General features: G+C 50.3%; 1 protein-coding gene across 2 annotated transcripts; it reads left to right on the forward strand.

The window, feature by feature from the left end:
* Window positions 1–585: 585 nt before the first annotated feature.
* Window positions 586–6558, forward strand: VGLL2 (vestigial like family member 2). Of its 2 annotated transcripts, XM_005232079.2 has the most exons (4): window positions 586–666; window positions 2892–3183; window positions 4910–5416; window positions 6518–6558. In XM_005232079.2, exons 1-4 carry the CDS (start codon window positions 586–588, stop codon window positions 6556–6558), a joined length of 921 nt encoding a protein of 306 aa, XP_005232136.2. The 2 variants fall into 2 exon arrangements, with proteins under 2 accessions (XP_005232136.2, XP_005232137.2); XM_005232080.2 differs by lacking the exon at window positions 4910–5416.
* The last annotated feature ends 10652 nt before the right edge of the window (window positions 6559–17210 follow it).

Below are 17210 nucleotides of genomic sequence, written 5' to 3' on the forward strand. Positions count from 1 at the left end.
GAGGCGGGGGGCGGCGGGGTGCCCCTCACCGGAGGCCGCGGGGGGACCCGTCCTCAGGGCGGCCCGGCGCCGGCGGCGGGGCAGCGCCCGGCACGGTCAGCGCAAGAAATGCAACAAATGCGATGAAATGAAAAGCAGCGGAGAGGGGCTGCCCCGCTGGGCGAGACCCCCCGCCGCCGCCCGGCTGCCCCTCACCCGCGGGCGCCGGCGGGTCCTCCCGCGCCCCCGCCCCGCTCCCAGGCGGCACCGGCTGCAGAAGGGGCTCTCCCCGGCTCCCCCTACCCCCGCCGCCCGCCGGGCCCGGGGACGAAACTCCCCTGGCGGCCGCAGAGCCCCTCCGGCCCCGGCGCCTCCTCAGGAGGGAGCCGCGCTATAGGGAGGGAGGGAGGGAGGGAGGGAGGGAGCACGGAAAGAGGGCAGGGAGGGGGGTGTCATCCCAGCCCAGCGCGGTCTCATCCCCCCTCACTCCTCCCACCAATGAGTGGTGGCTCTTAACCCCCGGGAACCTCCCTCCCGCGAAGCACTGCTCCACTTTGCAGAACACGAGTTGATGAGAAAAAAAATAATTCTCGGCCGCGGCCAGCCATGAGCTGTTTGGATGTTATGTACCAAGTCTACGGTCCTCCGCAGCCCTACTTCGCAGCAGCCTACAGCCGCTATCACCAGGTACGCGCGGGGGGCAGCGGTGAAGAGGCAGAGGGTGGGAGGGGTGTCGTCTGGAGGACGGCCGTCTGGGGCCTTACCAAAAGGAAAAGGGAAAAGGAGAAGGGGAGGGGAAAGGGGGGGTGGGGGGGAGGGGGGGGAGATCTGGGAGCCTGCGATGGTGAGCGGAGCAGAACCGCATCCCACCTTGGCGCGGGGCTCGGCAGGGTACGTACCCCGGCGGCGACCGACGGGCTGCGGGATGCCTCAGGAGCGAAAGCGCGGGCTTAACCTTGCGATGGCTTTTTAGGGACTTTTTTCCTTTTTTTTTTTTTTTTTTCTTTTTTTTAATTTCTTGTCCCCGTCCTTCCCTCTTTGCCGGGACGGGCTCCCTCCGGGCGCGGCGGCCCGGGGCAGCGATGCCGGCCGGGAGTGGCGGGGCACGGCTTGCCCGGGGCATCGCTCAGCCCCAGCGCACCGGCATCCCGGGCGCCGCCGGAGCCGCTTCGGGCAGGTACTTGACCAGCCGCCTCGGAGGGGTGCTGGGGGTTACCCCCGGGACCTGCGGGAGGCGACAGTGCCGGGAGGCTGCGGGCTTTCCCCGGTGTGGCGGTGGGGGAGGAAGCCCCGGCCCCAAAGCGGGGCAAGGCTGCGGTGCGGCAGGGCTGCGGGGATGCTCCCCGCTCCCTGGGCGCTCTCGGCGGCGGGACACCCGCCAGTCCCCCGCGATCCCGGCGGCGACGGTCGCCTGCGAGATCCGCGGACACTTGGCGGTCGGGAGCCGCGTCCCGCCGCTGCGCTGCGTGCAGCTGCGACCGGGCTACCGCCGGTATCCATTAACCCCCGAATTTCGATAAAACGGTCCCGCCGGCCGCGGGGACCTCTCGCGGCACGCGGGCAACCCCCCACCCCCACCCCCGGCCGCACTGTCCCGCGTGGGTCAGGGCTCCTTTCCCCGTGGCTGCACCTGCCGCACACCGCTTTCTCTTTCGCCCTCTGGGCTTCTCTCTCTTTTCTCCCTCCCCCTTACTCCTTCCAGAGATTACTTCTTTCCTCCCCAGAAGAACGGGAGGATATCCCAGAGAAAGGGATGGATGGAGCCAGGCGCGGCCGCGGCCCGGGGGCAGCCCCCGCCCTGCAAGGCCGGTGCCGGGGCAAGCGGCCCCGCTCGGCGCAGCCCGCGGCGTGGTGGCTCGTGGGCCACCTCCAGCGCCTGGCAGCGGGGCCGGCATACCTGTTACAAATAGCGGATGATGTCTTCCCCCACCTTGCCGCTCCCCTCATCAGCCCCCCCGCCTCCCGCACGCGGCTGCGTGACATTATTTGGGGGGATGACCATTACCTCAATGGCCGAGCCGGGAGCCAAGTGGAAAGGCGGTCGTCACGAAGGAGTGACATTATTAAATGTCTCGTGTGCCTTGGCCCCAGGCTCGGACCTGTCGCCTGGGTGCTTCCCCGCCGCCCGTCCCACGGCGCTGCCCGCGGCCGAGCCCGGGCTCCGCGTCCCATCGCTTATTTCTAAGACACTCCCAGCAGCTTGCGGACACGCTAATGCGGATAAAGATGGGAAACATCCCGCGAACTTCTCGGTGCCCGTTGTTTTCCCACCCAGAGGAATCCAGTAAAAACAGAATAATCTTGTAGGAAATACCTGGAGCTTCTTGCTGGCCGGGGAAATGCTTTTTTTTTTTCCCCTGAAATGTGCTGGGGGCTGCCAGCCCTCCCACCCACGCCGCTGTGGGTTGCAGGACGCTCTTTGGGGCAGATCTTGGCGAGCGGCTCCTCCGGCACCCCGCTGCCTACGCCCCCTGCCTCGTCCCCCGCGATGCAGCGCCTCGGCGACCGCCATCCCCCCGTCGTCCCGTCCCGTCCCCCCCCCGCAAAGTCCCTTCTTGTGCGGGACCTCGTGCTGGGGAGCCGCGCCTGTAACCGCCCGCCCGGCAGCGCCTGCCCCGCGCTGACGCTCCATCCCTGTCGGCATCTCTGGGCTTTGGGCCCCCAGCCCTATTTGCAGCCCCTTCGCTGCCTCCCCCAGGTGGGGCAGAAATGCAGCTGCGGGGTGGGGGGTGCTGCTGGGGGGGCGGCGGGCGGCCGAGGACCAGGCTTTTGCATCCTCTCGGAAAGATCGCGGGAGCGGGCTCGGTGCTGCATCCCGGCTGCCACAGGCAGGGCCAGCGCACCTTGCTGCGCTGCATGACCGGCTCTATTTTCTTTCTTTCTTTCCTTCCTTCCCCCCACCTTCCCTCCAGAAACTCTCCTTTTTCTCCAAAATGCAAGAAGCCCCGGAGAGCGGCAGCAGCGCCAGCGCCAGCAGCTCCTTCTCCAGCCACCCCGCGGCCAGCATCAAGGAGGAGGACTGCAGCCCCGAGAAGGAGCGACCCCCCGAGGCCGAGTACATCAACTCCCGCTGCGTCCTCTTCACCTACTTCCAGGGGGACATCAGCGCCGTAGTGGACGAGCACTTCAGCCGGGCGCTCAGCCAGCCCAGCAGCTTCTCGCTCGGCAGCGCGAAGGCGGCGCGGAACGCCGGCTCCTGGCGGGGTGAGCGCGCAGGGGGCGCGGGGGGCGCGGGGTCCCCCCCCGGGCAGGCACCTCGCCCTCGACCCGGCCGCACATCCCCTCTCCCTCCTCCCCTCTGCCGGCCGCGGGTGCCCGGCTGCCCCGGGCCGGGAGCCCCGAGCGGGTTGGCGCTTTTAGGGGAAAAAAGAAAAGGAAAAAGCCCTTCAGCTCACGCCGGGCTGCGGTGGCCCGGGAGAGCGTCCCGGCAGGCGGCTGGGGGACAGGGATCGCCTTTACACCGCCCCAGATCTGCCTGGCGGGGGCTGCAAGCAAAGCGGCCGCCGAGGGACCCCTAGCGCCTCCCGGGCTGACCCTGTCGGGGCAGCTTTCAGTTTAGTGCGGTCGTAATCCATGATGGGAACGAAGCAAAAGGCAGGTGTGGGAGCTGTCTCGCCAGCTTCCCAACGCTAAAAACTAGATTGTGTGTGTCGCTGTGTCTCGCCCTACATGTACCACCAGCCTGCTTGCTGCTGGAGCACAGACAGGGAGCCTAAATTTCTGAAAATGAGGGCTTTCAGACCTGCCCAGAGCAGTGGCCCTGTGCCAGCAAGGCCACGGCCACGGCTGATGCGTAGGTCTCCATAGCTGTGCCCAGTTCACCCTGGATGGGCTCGTGGGGGCACCCAGGGCAGAGGGGAATAACCTTCCCCACCCTCTGCCCGCTGGAGAGTTAGGGCAGACACTCCTCTTGGGGCAGTTTTGGGGACTCTCCCTCATGGGGCCACCCCATCAGCCAAGGCTGGTTTCTCAGCCCCTCCATGAATTTCTGTCAGTAGTTTCTGAGAATGAAATAGTAGCTTAAATATTTCACAGGTGAAAGATATTCAGCATTAGAACTGATGGCAGGAGAGGAGAGTTCTTTGCTTTTTATGAACAACTTCCTCTTCTCCCGAGTAATGCCAGGGTGTGGAGCTGATGTACCTCCCTGGCAAACATATCAGGAGCATGTTCTTATTTGCCTTGGGAACAGTGTGCATTCCCAATTAATAATGCATAGCATGTATCTGTGCTATTAATAATCACTAACCCCTCTCACACATTGCTTACTGGTCAAAGAAGATGTAGGGTCCTTGTCCTTTGCCCTGCCAGCCTCCGAAGATCTGCAGAGTGCTTCCCAAATACGTTAACGATATACCCAAGGAACTGGCTTAAGTCCAGTGTAATAGATGGGGAATTTCCCCCAGATATTTAGAAAATTCAAGCTGTTCCTTAGTTGCATCTCGCACTGTTCCTGCCCACTTTGAAACTGCACTGAGGCAGCAGCTGCTCTCCTGGTAGGGTCGGGCATCCTCTGAGGTGTTGGGCATAAATGCTTAGAGGGGGAGATTACTACTAAAACAAACAAGAAAAATCCAACCCCGGAAATCACTGCAGTGTGTCGTAGCTCTCACTCAGTTTCCACTACAGAGGAAAAGATGTTTCCCTCACCTTAGGTAATAGCCTCTCCCCCGCATACATACTACGAGAAACCTGGAGCAAATAGTTCCAGTTTCATGGATAAGCCCTGGGCTAGGTGTTTTGGATGTTTAGCTGTAGAGGAATCTGTACTTGTTGGGAGCAAGTTCTTGTGTTTTGCAGTTTGGGGGGGATAAAGGGAATTCAAGGGCTGGTTTGGGGGAATTGGGGAGGGGCAGAGCCCTAGGGAAAGGAGATCAGGGCTCTCTGGGTTTGCTCATTGTTGCCTTTCTCTCCCACTCCCTTCACCCAGATGGCTCCTTTCCGATGAGCCAGCGTATCTTTCCACCGTCCTTCTGGAACAGCACGTACCAGCCCTCCTCCGTCCCAGCCACCCTCAGCAGCCCCCTGGCAGCTGCCACCCACAGTGATCTGCCGTTTGCTGCCACCGCCGACCCCTACACACCTGCCTCTCTGCACGGCCACCTGCACCAGGGTGGCCCCGAGCCCTGGCACCATGCCCACCACCACCACCACCACCACCCCTACATCGGGACACAGAGCACTGCTTACCCCCGCCCCGCCACCATGCACGAGGTCTACGGGCCCCACTTCGACCCCCGCTATGGCTCACTCCTGGTGCCCACTGCCTCCGTCCGCCCCCACCGCCTCACCCCTGCCTCCGTACCCACGCCAGTCAGCCCCCCCTGTGAACTGGGCAAGAGTGAGGCAGGTGCAGCCGCGGCCTGGACAACGCCGGGATCCTTCCCCAGTGCAGCCGGGGACATGGCACAGAGCCTCAGCCTCAACGTGGACACAGGTAAAGAGCTGCCCTTCATCCCTCCCTCAGCCTCACCTCTGCCTCCACACCATCCATAGTATTAGGGAAGGACCCCCCCATGGCCGGGCAGCTGGTTGCTGCTGTGAGGGAGTAAATTGGGGGTGGAAGCCCCATGGGAGACACTTGAGCTTTGCCCTGGGTGCCCTTTTTGGAGAGGGCACCTTCTAAGGAAGGGGAGAGGGAGGATGGGACAGGGCGACACATCAGCACCCACATCATCCTTTGCATTTCTGGCACCTGCAGAAATGCCAGGGTACAGATTGCTTTGAGGTACTTCTGTCCTGACCCTGGCCCTGCTCTCGCCTTGAGCAGCGAGAGCCGGGAGCAGGACGGGGCCGCCCCAAAGGTCACTGCTTGGCTCCCTCCACCGGCTGCCCTGAGGGCAGGAGTGTGGGCTGCCACAGCAGAGCAGGTCATTTCTAGACCCCACACGGGTTCATGAACTACCTCCTCTCCTTCTTTATTTTGTCTTCCCAGTTTTTGAGAGGAAAGCACAATTGCATTTTTGCTGAGCAAAAAGGGCAATGTTTTACCCTGGTAGTGGTAACCTGTGCGTGGTGGGGTGCCTGAAAGTAAGGCTGTGTGGCCATAACAGTGACAAAAAGGTGACACAGGCATAGCCAGCAGTGTCAGTTCCTGAGTCAGTAGCCGTGGGGGCAAGGAAAGCCTGCTCTGGTGACAGTTCTCCATGCTGAAGTCATCACAGCCACAAATGGCTCCTTACGGTGGCCTCACTTTAGGCAGGAGAGACATCTCCAGTCTAGCTCAGGCTCTTCTTCGTGCTTCATGGCCTCTGGGGAGCCCGTGCTTTAGACGGATTCTCTGATCTCAGCTGGCAGAAATGCAGTTTGTCTTTCTCTATCTTTAAATGCCTGTACCTATTTTTCTTCTTCCTTTTTTTCTTCTCTCCGTTCTCAGGTTTGCAGCCTCAGGATAAAAGCAAGGATCTATACTGGTTTTAGAGCTGTCCTTCACTCTTCTTCCCCTGGCTCTCCCCTGTAGATCTCTGCCTGTTAGGCATGGTGGCATTCGGAGCTGAACTCGGGTCAGTTTGTAACAGCTTCTGATCTTGGTTTGCAGCTCGCCGTTACTCCTTCTGTGGTGGATCCCTTCTGAGCTGATGTGCTGACTCAAAGACTCTCAGATCCCCCTTGCCCTTTTCCAAGCCCACCGTGGCCCTGCAGCTCGGAACAGGACTTAAAAGCACCTGGCATTGCAAAGACGGTACTCTAAACTTATTTTGGAGAGAAAAATCCTTCTGTGGCAAGAGGAGAGCCAAAGACATTGAACTTCTATTTAAGCAGACCCCACACCCAGAACTGCAGTCAGACTACTCTAAAAGAGTCAAATAGCGTCATGGATGGTGGTGTAAAACCACTGGCCTTCGTACAGGGGGCAAAGGAGATCACGGGGGTTTTTTTTTAGTGGTGTGAATATTTTTTTTATGGCAGCAAAAATTATTTCTTGAATGCAAACATGGGAAAGCTCCTTAGAAGTTTTGAACTGGATTTTTACTTTACATTACAGAAAAGTAAAGGAGAAGAAACTGGAACCCACAAACATTTCGGACCATCAAGGAACTGGTCAGAATTTTCAGCTTTGCAGTTGTGAGTGGCAAGTGTCTGGCCGGGGCCACCTGCCCTGGGCTTACAGAGGTGCAGCTGTTCCACGCACAACTGCTCCAACCCCGGAAAGGCAAAACCAAGGTGGCACTTCTCAGAGTTTGGCACCACTTTTGCATTGGATATATAACAGTTGTTTGGTTGTGGTTTTTTGTTTTTGTTTTTGTTGGGTTTTTTTGTTTGTTTTTTTTTTACAAGAGAATTTCTGGTGAAAGTAAAACCCTCTTAAAGCAGGGGGAGGAAGGAAACCCATGAAGAGTGGCTCGTCCTCAGTCCGACAGCCTTTAGGGGGAACACCAGAAGCAAAGGCACGTGATGGACAATAGGTCTGAGTTGCCTCTAACATTTCTCTTTGTCTACTTGTTGCTGTCGTTTTGTCACTTTAATAGTTGTTTTGTTTTTTTGAAAGGGGGAATATCTATTTTACAGTAGGAAAGCTGCATTAAAGATATTTCCTTCTTTCACCCTGTGTGCTTTTATGAAGAATTAAAGCTAAATAAGAGAAATGAGGCAAACTGGAAACTTCAGGAGGAAATAGGAAAAATACCTGTCGTGTGGATGAAGTGAGTTATTTTATTACTTTGCATTAAAGATAAATAGAAACCCTAGCAGTTGAAAATACTTTCTTAGTGAGTAAAAAATAGAGCAATGAATACAGAAGATAAGAAAATGCAAGATTGTTGCAGTGCTACATTTTCATGTATGGTGTACCTGTAAAATGGGTTAAAGTAAGGGGGCTGCTCCATAATAACGGATGTTTCTTCATGAAACTGATAGAAGAGGGGACAGTAGCATTTAGCGTCGCTATTGCACTGGTAAATTAAAATGCTATTACAGGGTGGTGAATAATTAATGAAACAGTGCAGAAATGGCAATTTCCCCCTATATCTAAAAGCTGACTTTTTTACAGATAAAACATCTGATCCAAACACTACTGTGTTCTGGGTTTTTTCTGTTTTTTCTTAATGTAACATCTTTGAAGGCTGACAAAGTTCAATGCGTGTAAAAGGAAAGTCCTAACATTACCCCCTTGACGTTAGGAGAAGCAGTAGAAAATGGACTTTTGTGCTGTGATGAGAGTTTTTACCTTCCAACACTCTCACATAATCTGGCATAATGTTCACCATGTATCAGAAATGGAGTTATGAATAACCCAAACTTACTTGTCCAAGGTTTCAGCTTGGCAATAACACAATTTCTGGGAAAGAATAGGAAACCTAATAGTAAGAGTATAATAAAGCAGTGTGAGTAAATACTGTGAGAAGCTGGCAAGGAGCAATGTGTGCAGAGCATCCCCGGCCAGAGCTCGGCAAATGGCAGGAGGTGACTTGCCGTGATTCCTTTGGCTAGACGTAGCCCTGAGCATTTTGCCCTCAGTTTCCAATTAGCCAGAGCCCAGGAAAGCTGTAAAGGGCAAGGGAAGGACTCCAGAATTTATGGTTAAACCAAAAATGTCCTGAGGCATCAAGAACGAAGGCAGCAGCACTTTGCAGGAGAAAAGTAACTAAAAACGGCCTTTAACTTTACTGCTGCAGAGGCTTGGAGATAGCAGGATTGTTTTGTGAGCATTTGCCTGTGGGGGTTTTTTAGGCTGTTTGTAAAGGTTTTTTTAAAAAATTATTAATCTGGCTTTATCATTGGTTCTGCTTCACCACAATTGTTTCTTTTTTCTTTCTTTTTTCCCCCTCCTCTGCAATTCATAATAAGGAGGGCTGGGCAATACAGCCCAAATACGTTTGGAAATACTCATGTAAGCATAAACCAGTCATTTACCTCATTGGCATTTGCAATTAATTTTGACTGTGAACATTTTCAAGCATGAGAATTTATGCTATGAATACATGAATACTGGTTTCAACATTTGTTCTTCAGGTACTCTTTTTTTATTGTTCTATTATGAAAACATCCAAACACAAAAGTCAGGATTGTGGCTCAAGGTGTTAGATGTGCAAACAACTTTTAAAATGCTCCTACTCCAGATGGACTGCAGTCAGAAAGTGTACATGCTCTATTTTGGCAAATCCTTGCAGAGTTTTGCTCACTTTGTGTTATTCTGACTCCAGGGAGACTGCTCACAGCACCTACCTTTAAGACTCATGCCAAGGGTCTTTGCAGAGCTGGAGCCACAGCTTCCAATGCAGTAACAGTACAAATAACTGCGGTGTCATTTCACAAGTCTGCTTTATTCCTCTTTGCATCATAGTTTATTAATTGCTTAATCATGAACGCTTGCAGGAAACCTGAAAATATAATAGAAACCCTTCTTAGATGTTATGTATGTCCTATCTGCACATGCTTGTCACACGTGGAAGAGCAGGGCTGTAAGCCCTGCAGCCTGAAGAGCAGATCCTCCTGCTGCCCCTTTCCAAGTGGCGTGCAGAGGTCAGCACCAGCTTGTGCTCTTTCGCTACACACCCAAGGAACAGACTAGCCTGGCTGGGACAGATGAACCAGCAAGAGCTCCCTACCCGTTCATGCAGAATCCAGGGAAGGAGGCAGAGGGACAGGATCTGCTGCAGAGCGTGGCGGTGCTGGGCATAGCCAAAGTATCCACTGCTGCCAAGTGAGAACAGTTTGCAGGAGTTTGCAAAGTGAGCTCTGGGCATATTCACTGCAGACATTCATTTCCCATTCTGAAAATAACTGAAAATTAGCAAAGCATGAAGTAATATCATTTTTATGAACTCTGAAGTTAACAATGATCTGTCAAGGGAAGGATGGAAGTGGGGATGGGATATAGTATTTGTGTTCGTAGTCTCCACTTTATTTTCATGAGGGTTTTGCTTCAGTGTATCTGCATTTGCAAGAATACAGCGCAGAACTGTTAAACACATATATACATGCCCTTGAACTTGCAGTCTAATGTTGGAGAGCTTTAGGCCAGCGTTGCTTACTTCCCACCTTCTTTTCCAGCGGGTTTTCCATAGGAGCCCCCAGCAAAGGAGAAGGCGGGGAGGAGAGAGAGCAGGTGAAAGAGAGTCTGAGTAATCCCCTGCGCCTCCCCTGGACTGTGTGCTGCCCGTGTCTGGGGAAATGTATCTGCCCTGTCCCCTCCTTGGGTCAGGAGGGACTGCAGTCCCTTCTCACCTTCCCTTTGAAGTCTTATTTAGGTTCATGACAAGCTCTAGCAGGGGCTTAAAGGTTGGTCCCTTCCTGGAAGGGAGGAAAATGCTGCTGGTGGCTTTGGATGCACCAGGGTTCTCTGACTGGCAGTTCTCGTGCATCTTTTTCTGGGCAAGGGTTGTAATTAATGTGCCCTTTTGATTACAGAAGGGCAAACCAGCTCCTCTGGGGGATTGTGGTGTCCTGGCTGGCTTCCCTGGCCTGCCACCCAGAGGAGCAGTTGCAGCAGGGGAAGGAGAGAGATGTGATTATTTGGAGGAGTGAGGTACTGATTTTGCAAACTAGGCAATTTTGCACAAGGAAATACAAACAAGGGATTATTAAAAATAAAAAAAGGGGGAAAAGGAAAAATAAAAAGAAGAAGGAAAAGGAAAATGAAAAGGAAAAAAAAGGAAAAGAAAGAAAAGAAATAAAAGAAGGAAGAGAAAAAGCTTTACTTCTGTCAGCCTCCAGGCTTTGGGGCTACAGCCTTGGGAACTATGTTGTTGATTTAGTTCCCTGCAGGGTAATGCTGTTCTCTAAACTGACTGTACTGACAAGTAGCTCAGGCTAGCAGAGTCCCCCTTTGCATGTCCATCTCTAATAACACAGAAGGAGTTACCTTTGCAGTGCACCTTCTACTGCCTCCTTAGCCAGGCATAATCTGTGAATAACATGCATCAAACCTGTGAGTGCAAATTATAACACAGAGGCACCAGGGTGCCATCTCCCTGCCCTCCTGTCCCTGCCCTCTCTACATCAGGTCCTGCAGGAGAAGGGGAAGGTGCTGGAGGAGCCCGTGAAGGGTGCAGCTTGCAGGGGTGTGCACCCCTGGGCCCTACTTTCATGCACAGGCACCTTCCTTTGCCATGCTCAGCTGCAGCCCGCAGAAACACAAGCTGACTGAGGACTGGAGCGTTTCTTTAGGCACATATCAGTTGCTTATTTACATGTTACATTCATGATAAAGGCAGGATAAATACAAAACAGAAGACCTGTCCCTTTAGGTGATGCAATACTGGACATTAATGAGGGTGCCCCATCTCCCCACTGCATGGCACATTTTCTCCTGCCCCACCTGGCCTGGGTATGGCTGTGTGATGCCCCCCTCATTCACCACACCTCACTGACTTCTCTCCTCAACTTCTGGCCCCAGCTCTGACTGCATCTCACCCCCAATCTGTTCTCCTGCCTCAACCAGTCTCTTTCCTCCTGCACTTGCTACTCTGGCTCCATGCCGCAGCAATGAGGAACAGAGGAACAGCATCGGGAGGGACACACACTTTCCTATCAGCGCTGTTTGTATGCAGTTGAAGCATCAGCATTTCTATGATAAAAAGTATAGACCCTCCCCAGAAGACAAAGCCCATTGGCCTTAATCCTGCACCATACCCCTGTGGTAGGAACCAAGTCCTAATCCCCGATCCAGTGGAACAACCCCTTTTTTCCACAAGCTGAGTCCTAAAGAGCTGCAACAGCCCCTGTTGCACACAGACACAAACGATTATTCTGTCTTGACAGACCTGCACAGCTCCCTCCTTGTATTTAACTGCAGTCCCAGTGAGCTGGAACAGGGAAGAGACACTTGATAGCTGCTGTTTCCGTGGTTGAAATATTTGTGAAGTTAGCGCATAATCTGAAAGCAGAAGCTAATAAATTATAGGGTGCTAATTGGGGCCGGAGTGGAGCCGTCAATCATATTATCCTAAACACACAGAGACCCTCATAACCTAAAAAGGCAAGAGAGCCTCCAGAAACAGCTCCCAGTTGTCACTAGCCATGACCTCCACTTCAGTGAGAGCACAGAGAGACAAGGCAGAGAGTTTATTCTGCTAAGAAAATGTAAATCCTGTGTTTAAGAGGGTGCTTATATTTGGTTTTATTTACCCTCTTTGGGAGTGTATTTCCCAGGGTGCTTCATGATTTTGCTTTGCCACTTAACTTGCCACTCTTGCAATGCTAAAAAAAATATATAAATCAGATAAGAATTTGCCATATTTGTATTTGCATAGTCCTTAGAGTAGCAGTCCTAAGTTTTTAATCACAGTCCAACCTCTTTGCATATAGACCTGTTTTCTAAAAGCCATTTTATTGCTCACATTTCTTTTCTTTGCTTCTTATGCCCCAGAAACGTATACTTTGAAGTTGCAGGAGTCTATGATCTGAGTCAAAACACAACTGTGCAGACACAGTAGCAATAGGGCACTTGCAGCTCTGCTCAATTTGTCACCACCTTTTCTGATATCAAGATCAAGTATTTCACTCATCATATAATATGAAATCGAATCAAAGAATGCTGAAGAAATTTTTAGTAATGCTTATCCCCAGAAATTCATTTCTATATGGAGACAGGTCGGCTTTTTAGAAAGCATTCCCTGGAGAAAGATCTTAAAAAAAATGAGGAGCAACCCAAAAGTGAGGAGTGGAAAAGCTTGATTTTGGTGGAAGTATGACTACTGCAGGCAGGCAAGACACCTGAGCTACAGTAACGTCAAACCCTTTTGCTGGTGACACCTCACCTAACCCTTAGTGACCATCTAAACTTTCTGCTGCAAGACCAGATGATTAAGTGTACAAAGACTTCTAAAGATCTTTCTAAACATGTCATTTCCCCCTCATTTTTGATGCCTGTATTAATTATTTAATGCCAACCTTGAATGCTGGCAAGGTGTAGGAGAAACAGTCCCTTCTCAGATTGCTTCTGTGAAAAGAAATGACAGCATCTAACCTGGTGATGCCACCACTAAAGCCACGTGCCATCTCTGAGTGCAGTAGGCAAGAGGATGTGTTTGCCAGCTGACTGTGGTTTACCATGGCCACCAATTTTGTTTTAGTAGATTCAAGCAGAGGATAATTCTTCGTGCCTTAAGCAGCAGACTCAAAAATTGTGGAGTTATACCTGTTAAGGTAACAAAGGCTATGTCAGCAGACAAACTGAGGAAAGCACAAAGCTGGAAGGTTCTACTTGAACCTTCTGCTGCACTGTGTGAGTAGGTTTCTATCCTTGGAGATGTGGTGATGTCAGACTGAAGAAATACAAAGATGTGAGAGAAGATACTCTCATAAAAGGTTAATTCTGTGACTCCCAGAGTTTTGCCTCTCCTGTTTCTCTGTAAGAGAAAGCTAAATACATTTGTGACTGGAAATTACCAAGAATATACACATGGTCAGCCCTCTTGGAAAGGTGTGAAAATTGGATATCTGAGCAGAAATACACCAGGGATTGATCAGAGTCATAAGGTTTTGGTGCTACAAAATGATATTGAAACTCCACTGATTTTCCTACAAGATGGATGAAAAGGCAGCTGTAGTTGCTTACTGTACTGCACAGGACAACAGAGGCATTTCAGTGGCCTCATCTCTAATGAACACTGGGTGACTTGTACTGTCAGGAAAGATAGGAGAGGAAAAAAACAGGAAAAAGAAGATCCAGCTATGTCAACAGCGTTACAAAAGGGATTGGTATCCGAACAGAGAGTGTCTATTTTACAGCTCCATTTTTACTGCAAAAGATAGAAAGCACTGATGAACATCCTCCAAAGGGAAGACATCATCTGAACAAGAAGTTAACACGTTATAAAAAAGGTTATCTTACACGGCAGTATCAGTAATGTCACTGGCAATTATGATAATATTTTGGCATCGTCAGTTGGCTTTGGTGCACTGGGTTTCTGGCTATTTATTAGAGTTAAAACATAATGTCAGTTAGAGGTGCCAAGTGTCATTATAAATAGAGCCATGACCGTTTAAAAAATCCACCTGGTATGCAAGCTCCTGCAACTCACTCCAGTGTGTTTGTGTAAGAAAATCTTTGAAGAATCAGTTAAAAGAAACGAAAGATAATTAGAACTTTTTAATCATTAACAGACATGTCAGGGCTATTTTACAGACATTCTTTTCTGTAATGACAATTTTCAGGTCTGTTACAACTGAATTAAGATCAGCTTTGTGCAGAAAGAGGTAAATTTGAATCTAGAGGAAAGCTGCCTTCACAGTTATTAAAATGCATAGTCCTAAACCTGAATCACAGAGGATCAGTTTCACCTGGTTGTGCTCAGTAAAACCACACTTGAGGACTCAAACCATCATAGACAGCATGCTGCAGATGTCAAAGAAAAAGAAGAAAAAAAAGAAAAAAAACCTGGAGACATTAGTAAATTCAAATAGATAGTAAAACTTTCTCTGCTGATAACAGCTGTGGCAAGAAAAGGTGCAGTGGCCCTGCTGTAAGGATATTTGTGCCCTTCCATGCAAGTGGTGAGGGAAGGAAATTCTGAGGGACCTTGTGATCTGGAGGATGTTACTAGTCTGTATTATCTAGGGTACCAGGAAAGGTGAGGAACAACAACTTCACTTTCAGCCCTGGGCCCTGGCTTGAGCTTCTAAGATAAGTCAGGTTGTGGTAAACTCAGATCTTGCCTTTCTTGACCCCACCACTTACTAGTTTTTTCAGGTGACAAAGACTAATAGAAAACACTTGCATTAGCCTTGTAGCTGCATAAACCTTTTGCCTTTCTGGTGGTCATTTTTAAGTTCTCTGGATCTTGGGCTGATGCCACTGAATGACTGACAACAAAATCTCCCAGAGAAGACGAGACATGAACGTTAAGTATAAAAAAGGCAAAGGAATCATCTTGACACCCCATATTTTTCAGTCCTACGTGATAAAAGGAAATGTGTCTTTTGCCTTTCATATCTCAAAAAAATGCTCTTTTCAAGCTGTGTAAGTTTTCCCTTCAGAGCTCTTGACAGCCACATTCCCATAGTTCATGGCAAACTGCTGAGCACTCCTGTGGCACATGGGGATAAGCAAGTGATCCTACTGAAGCCTGGCATATCTCTCAGCAGCAGAAACATGCAAACTTTCCATAACTTTATCTTTGACCCAGTCAAGACTCAATATTTTTGTCATAAAGCATTTTTTTTTCTTGTAGGATCTTGATCGTGGTCCCGAATGGAAGCATGAGGTACACAGCTTTTAGATAGATCTGGTCATCAGTATGTACTGGCTCAAAAGCCCTTGCAAGCAACCCTGAAAAATGGAAATGCGCTGATGGTCAGGTGTTACCACCTACTGTAGACCAAGGAAACTGAGACAGCAGACCTAGAATTGATGCAGTTGAAAATGCTGCCTTAGTACATAAGTAACATCTGCCCTGGCCCTTCACATTTACAAAATAATTTACAAACTTTAATTAATCACCACAGCATTTGTGTTATGTTGTAGTAAATACTATTCATAGGTAGCAGTAAATATTTTTCATCCATTCATATGGATGTCAAGTCTGCAGCTGAGAGATTAAATAAGCCAACTAAAGCCACACAGTATGTCCATGTCTGTCCAAGCACAGCTCAAAGTTCAGTCATTGCCATTTGAGAGCCCAGCACTAGCGGGCTGTGTATGGTATCACATCCTGAAGCATGCTCACTATCGTAGCTCAGTGATCTCGCCAAGTGTCTGTGCTGGCATCAAGGAAGAAGGAAGAGCCTGAGACAGTAACCGGCTGCAACCCAGAGACTCACCTAGGGCATCCCCTGATCAGTGCCCGGGGGCACGTCTACTCTTCCCAGCGCAGGTTACAGGCTGTACTGAGTTGGAGTTTATTTTCTTCATAGCAGCTTGTCTTGTGCTATGTTTTGGGTTTGTAACCAAAACAATATTGCTGAAAAGTGCTTGCACAGCATCAAAGCCTTCTCTGCTTCTCACTCTGCCCGCCCCAGTGAATAGACTTGGGGTGCATCAGGGGTTGGGTAGACACAACCAGGCAGATCACTCAAACTAACCAAAGAGATACTCCATGCCATGTAATGTCATGCTCAGCAATAAAATGGAAAGGAGGAGGCTTAGGGAGGTTAGCCATCTGTTGTTCGGGAACTGACTGGGCATAGGTCTACCTGTCTCAGGCCAAATCTTGAGAAGATGAAGACTTGGAAGCAGTTTCTCCACTGCTGTACATCAGCATAGCTTAACATATTTAATCTGATTTACAGCAGGTGAAAAGTGGGTCTGTAGAGGAATGAAGCTGGGTTAATTATCATTGATAATATACAGCTGTGGGCTGGCTTCAGGGGCAGCGGGCTGGCCGATGTAAATGAAGTGCAGCTGCGGCTGGTTAAGTTAAGTGGTTGGGCAGCCAATGAAGAGAGCAGCTGAGGAAGAAGGAGGGAGAGCAAGAGCAGAGAGAACACACGTCTTGGATGAGGTGAGACAAGGAGAAGGCAGTAGAGGGACTGTATGAAGTGTATGCTGATATGAGATGGTAAAAGACCTTGTTGTAGCTTGGGTCTATCTGTTTTATACTAGCTGGAGAATGAGGGTTTTGTTAAGCAGCTTTTGGAATTGCTGACAGGAACCCCTATGCATTTATGACTGGGACTTCAGACTTCACTTTCTAGTTCCTCCAGCTCTTGCAGAGGGGAATTTTCCCAGGACAGGTTTCTCATCTTATTTAGGTGGCTTCCTCTGGTTTACAAGGGAATCTAGAAAGAATTCATCTTACTACATGGTTATCACACCCTAGACTCATCTCCCTGTACACTTTAAATGAAGAAGGTAAAAGTGTATGTTATTGCCTCTGCACTTGAGGATGAGTCTCTCAGCAGTTTGTTACACAAGTGTGATCATGATGACTGCTTCACTAGTACCCTTATCTCAACCTTCCTGATATGTCAAGAGTCTTTCCCCCCCCCCCCCCCCCAAAGTAATATTTCCTTGAAATGACATTATCACCCTGAAACCCATTTACACTTATTTAAAAACATATAGCCTTGAAAGTCAAGACACTTGAACTTAAAGCTTTCTTGACTCTTTCCCTTGATTTGCCACGGGAGGAGGTACCAACTATCCCAGACAAATACAGGCCGGGTAGCACCCATTTTCCTGCCCAAGAATGTGCCAAAAAGATCTTTCATTCTTGTCACTCTTATGTGTGTATCTTCCCTGCTGTCTTTAAAAGTAGCTATGAAAACTGTTATTAGGGGCTGGCTGCTTCAAGGTGAGCGGTGTCCTCCTGATAGCAAGTACGAGTTTATGACTAAAATTTGAATCA

Source organism: Falco peregrinus, chromosome 7 (genome assembly GCF_023634155.1).
Source record: "Falco peregrinus isolate bFalPer1 chromosome 7, bFalPer1.pri, whole genome shotgun sequence".
NCBI classification, from domain to species: domain Eukaryota; kingdom Metazoa; phylum Chordata; class Aves; order Falconiformes; family Falconidae; genus Falco; species Falco peregrinus.

What these genes read in the sequence shown, in the direction of transcription:
- VGLL2 (XM_005232079.2), top strand. Translation starts at nt 586, where the DNA reads ATGAGCTGTTTGGATGTTATGTACCAAGTCTACGGTCCTCCGCAGCCC. An exon ending in CCTACAGCCGCTATCACCAG is followed by an intron (nt 667 to 2,891) that starts GTACGCGCGGGG and finishes CCTTCCCTCCAG; the next exon opens with AAACTCTCCTTTTTCTCCAA. An exon ending in CAGCCTCAACGTGGACACAG is followed by an intron (nt 5,417 to 6,517) that starts GTAAAGAGCTGC and finishes CTTGGTTTGCAG; the next exon opens with CTCGCCGTTACTCCTTCTGT.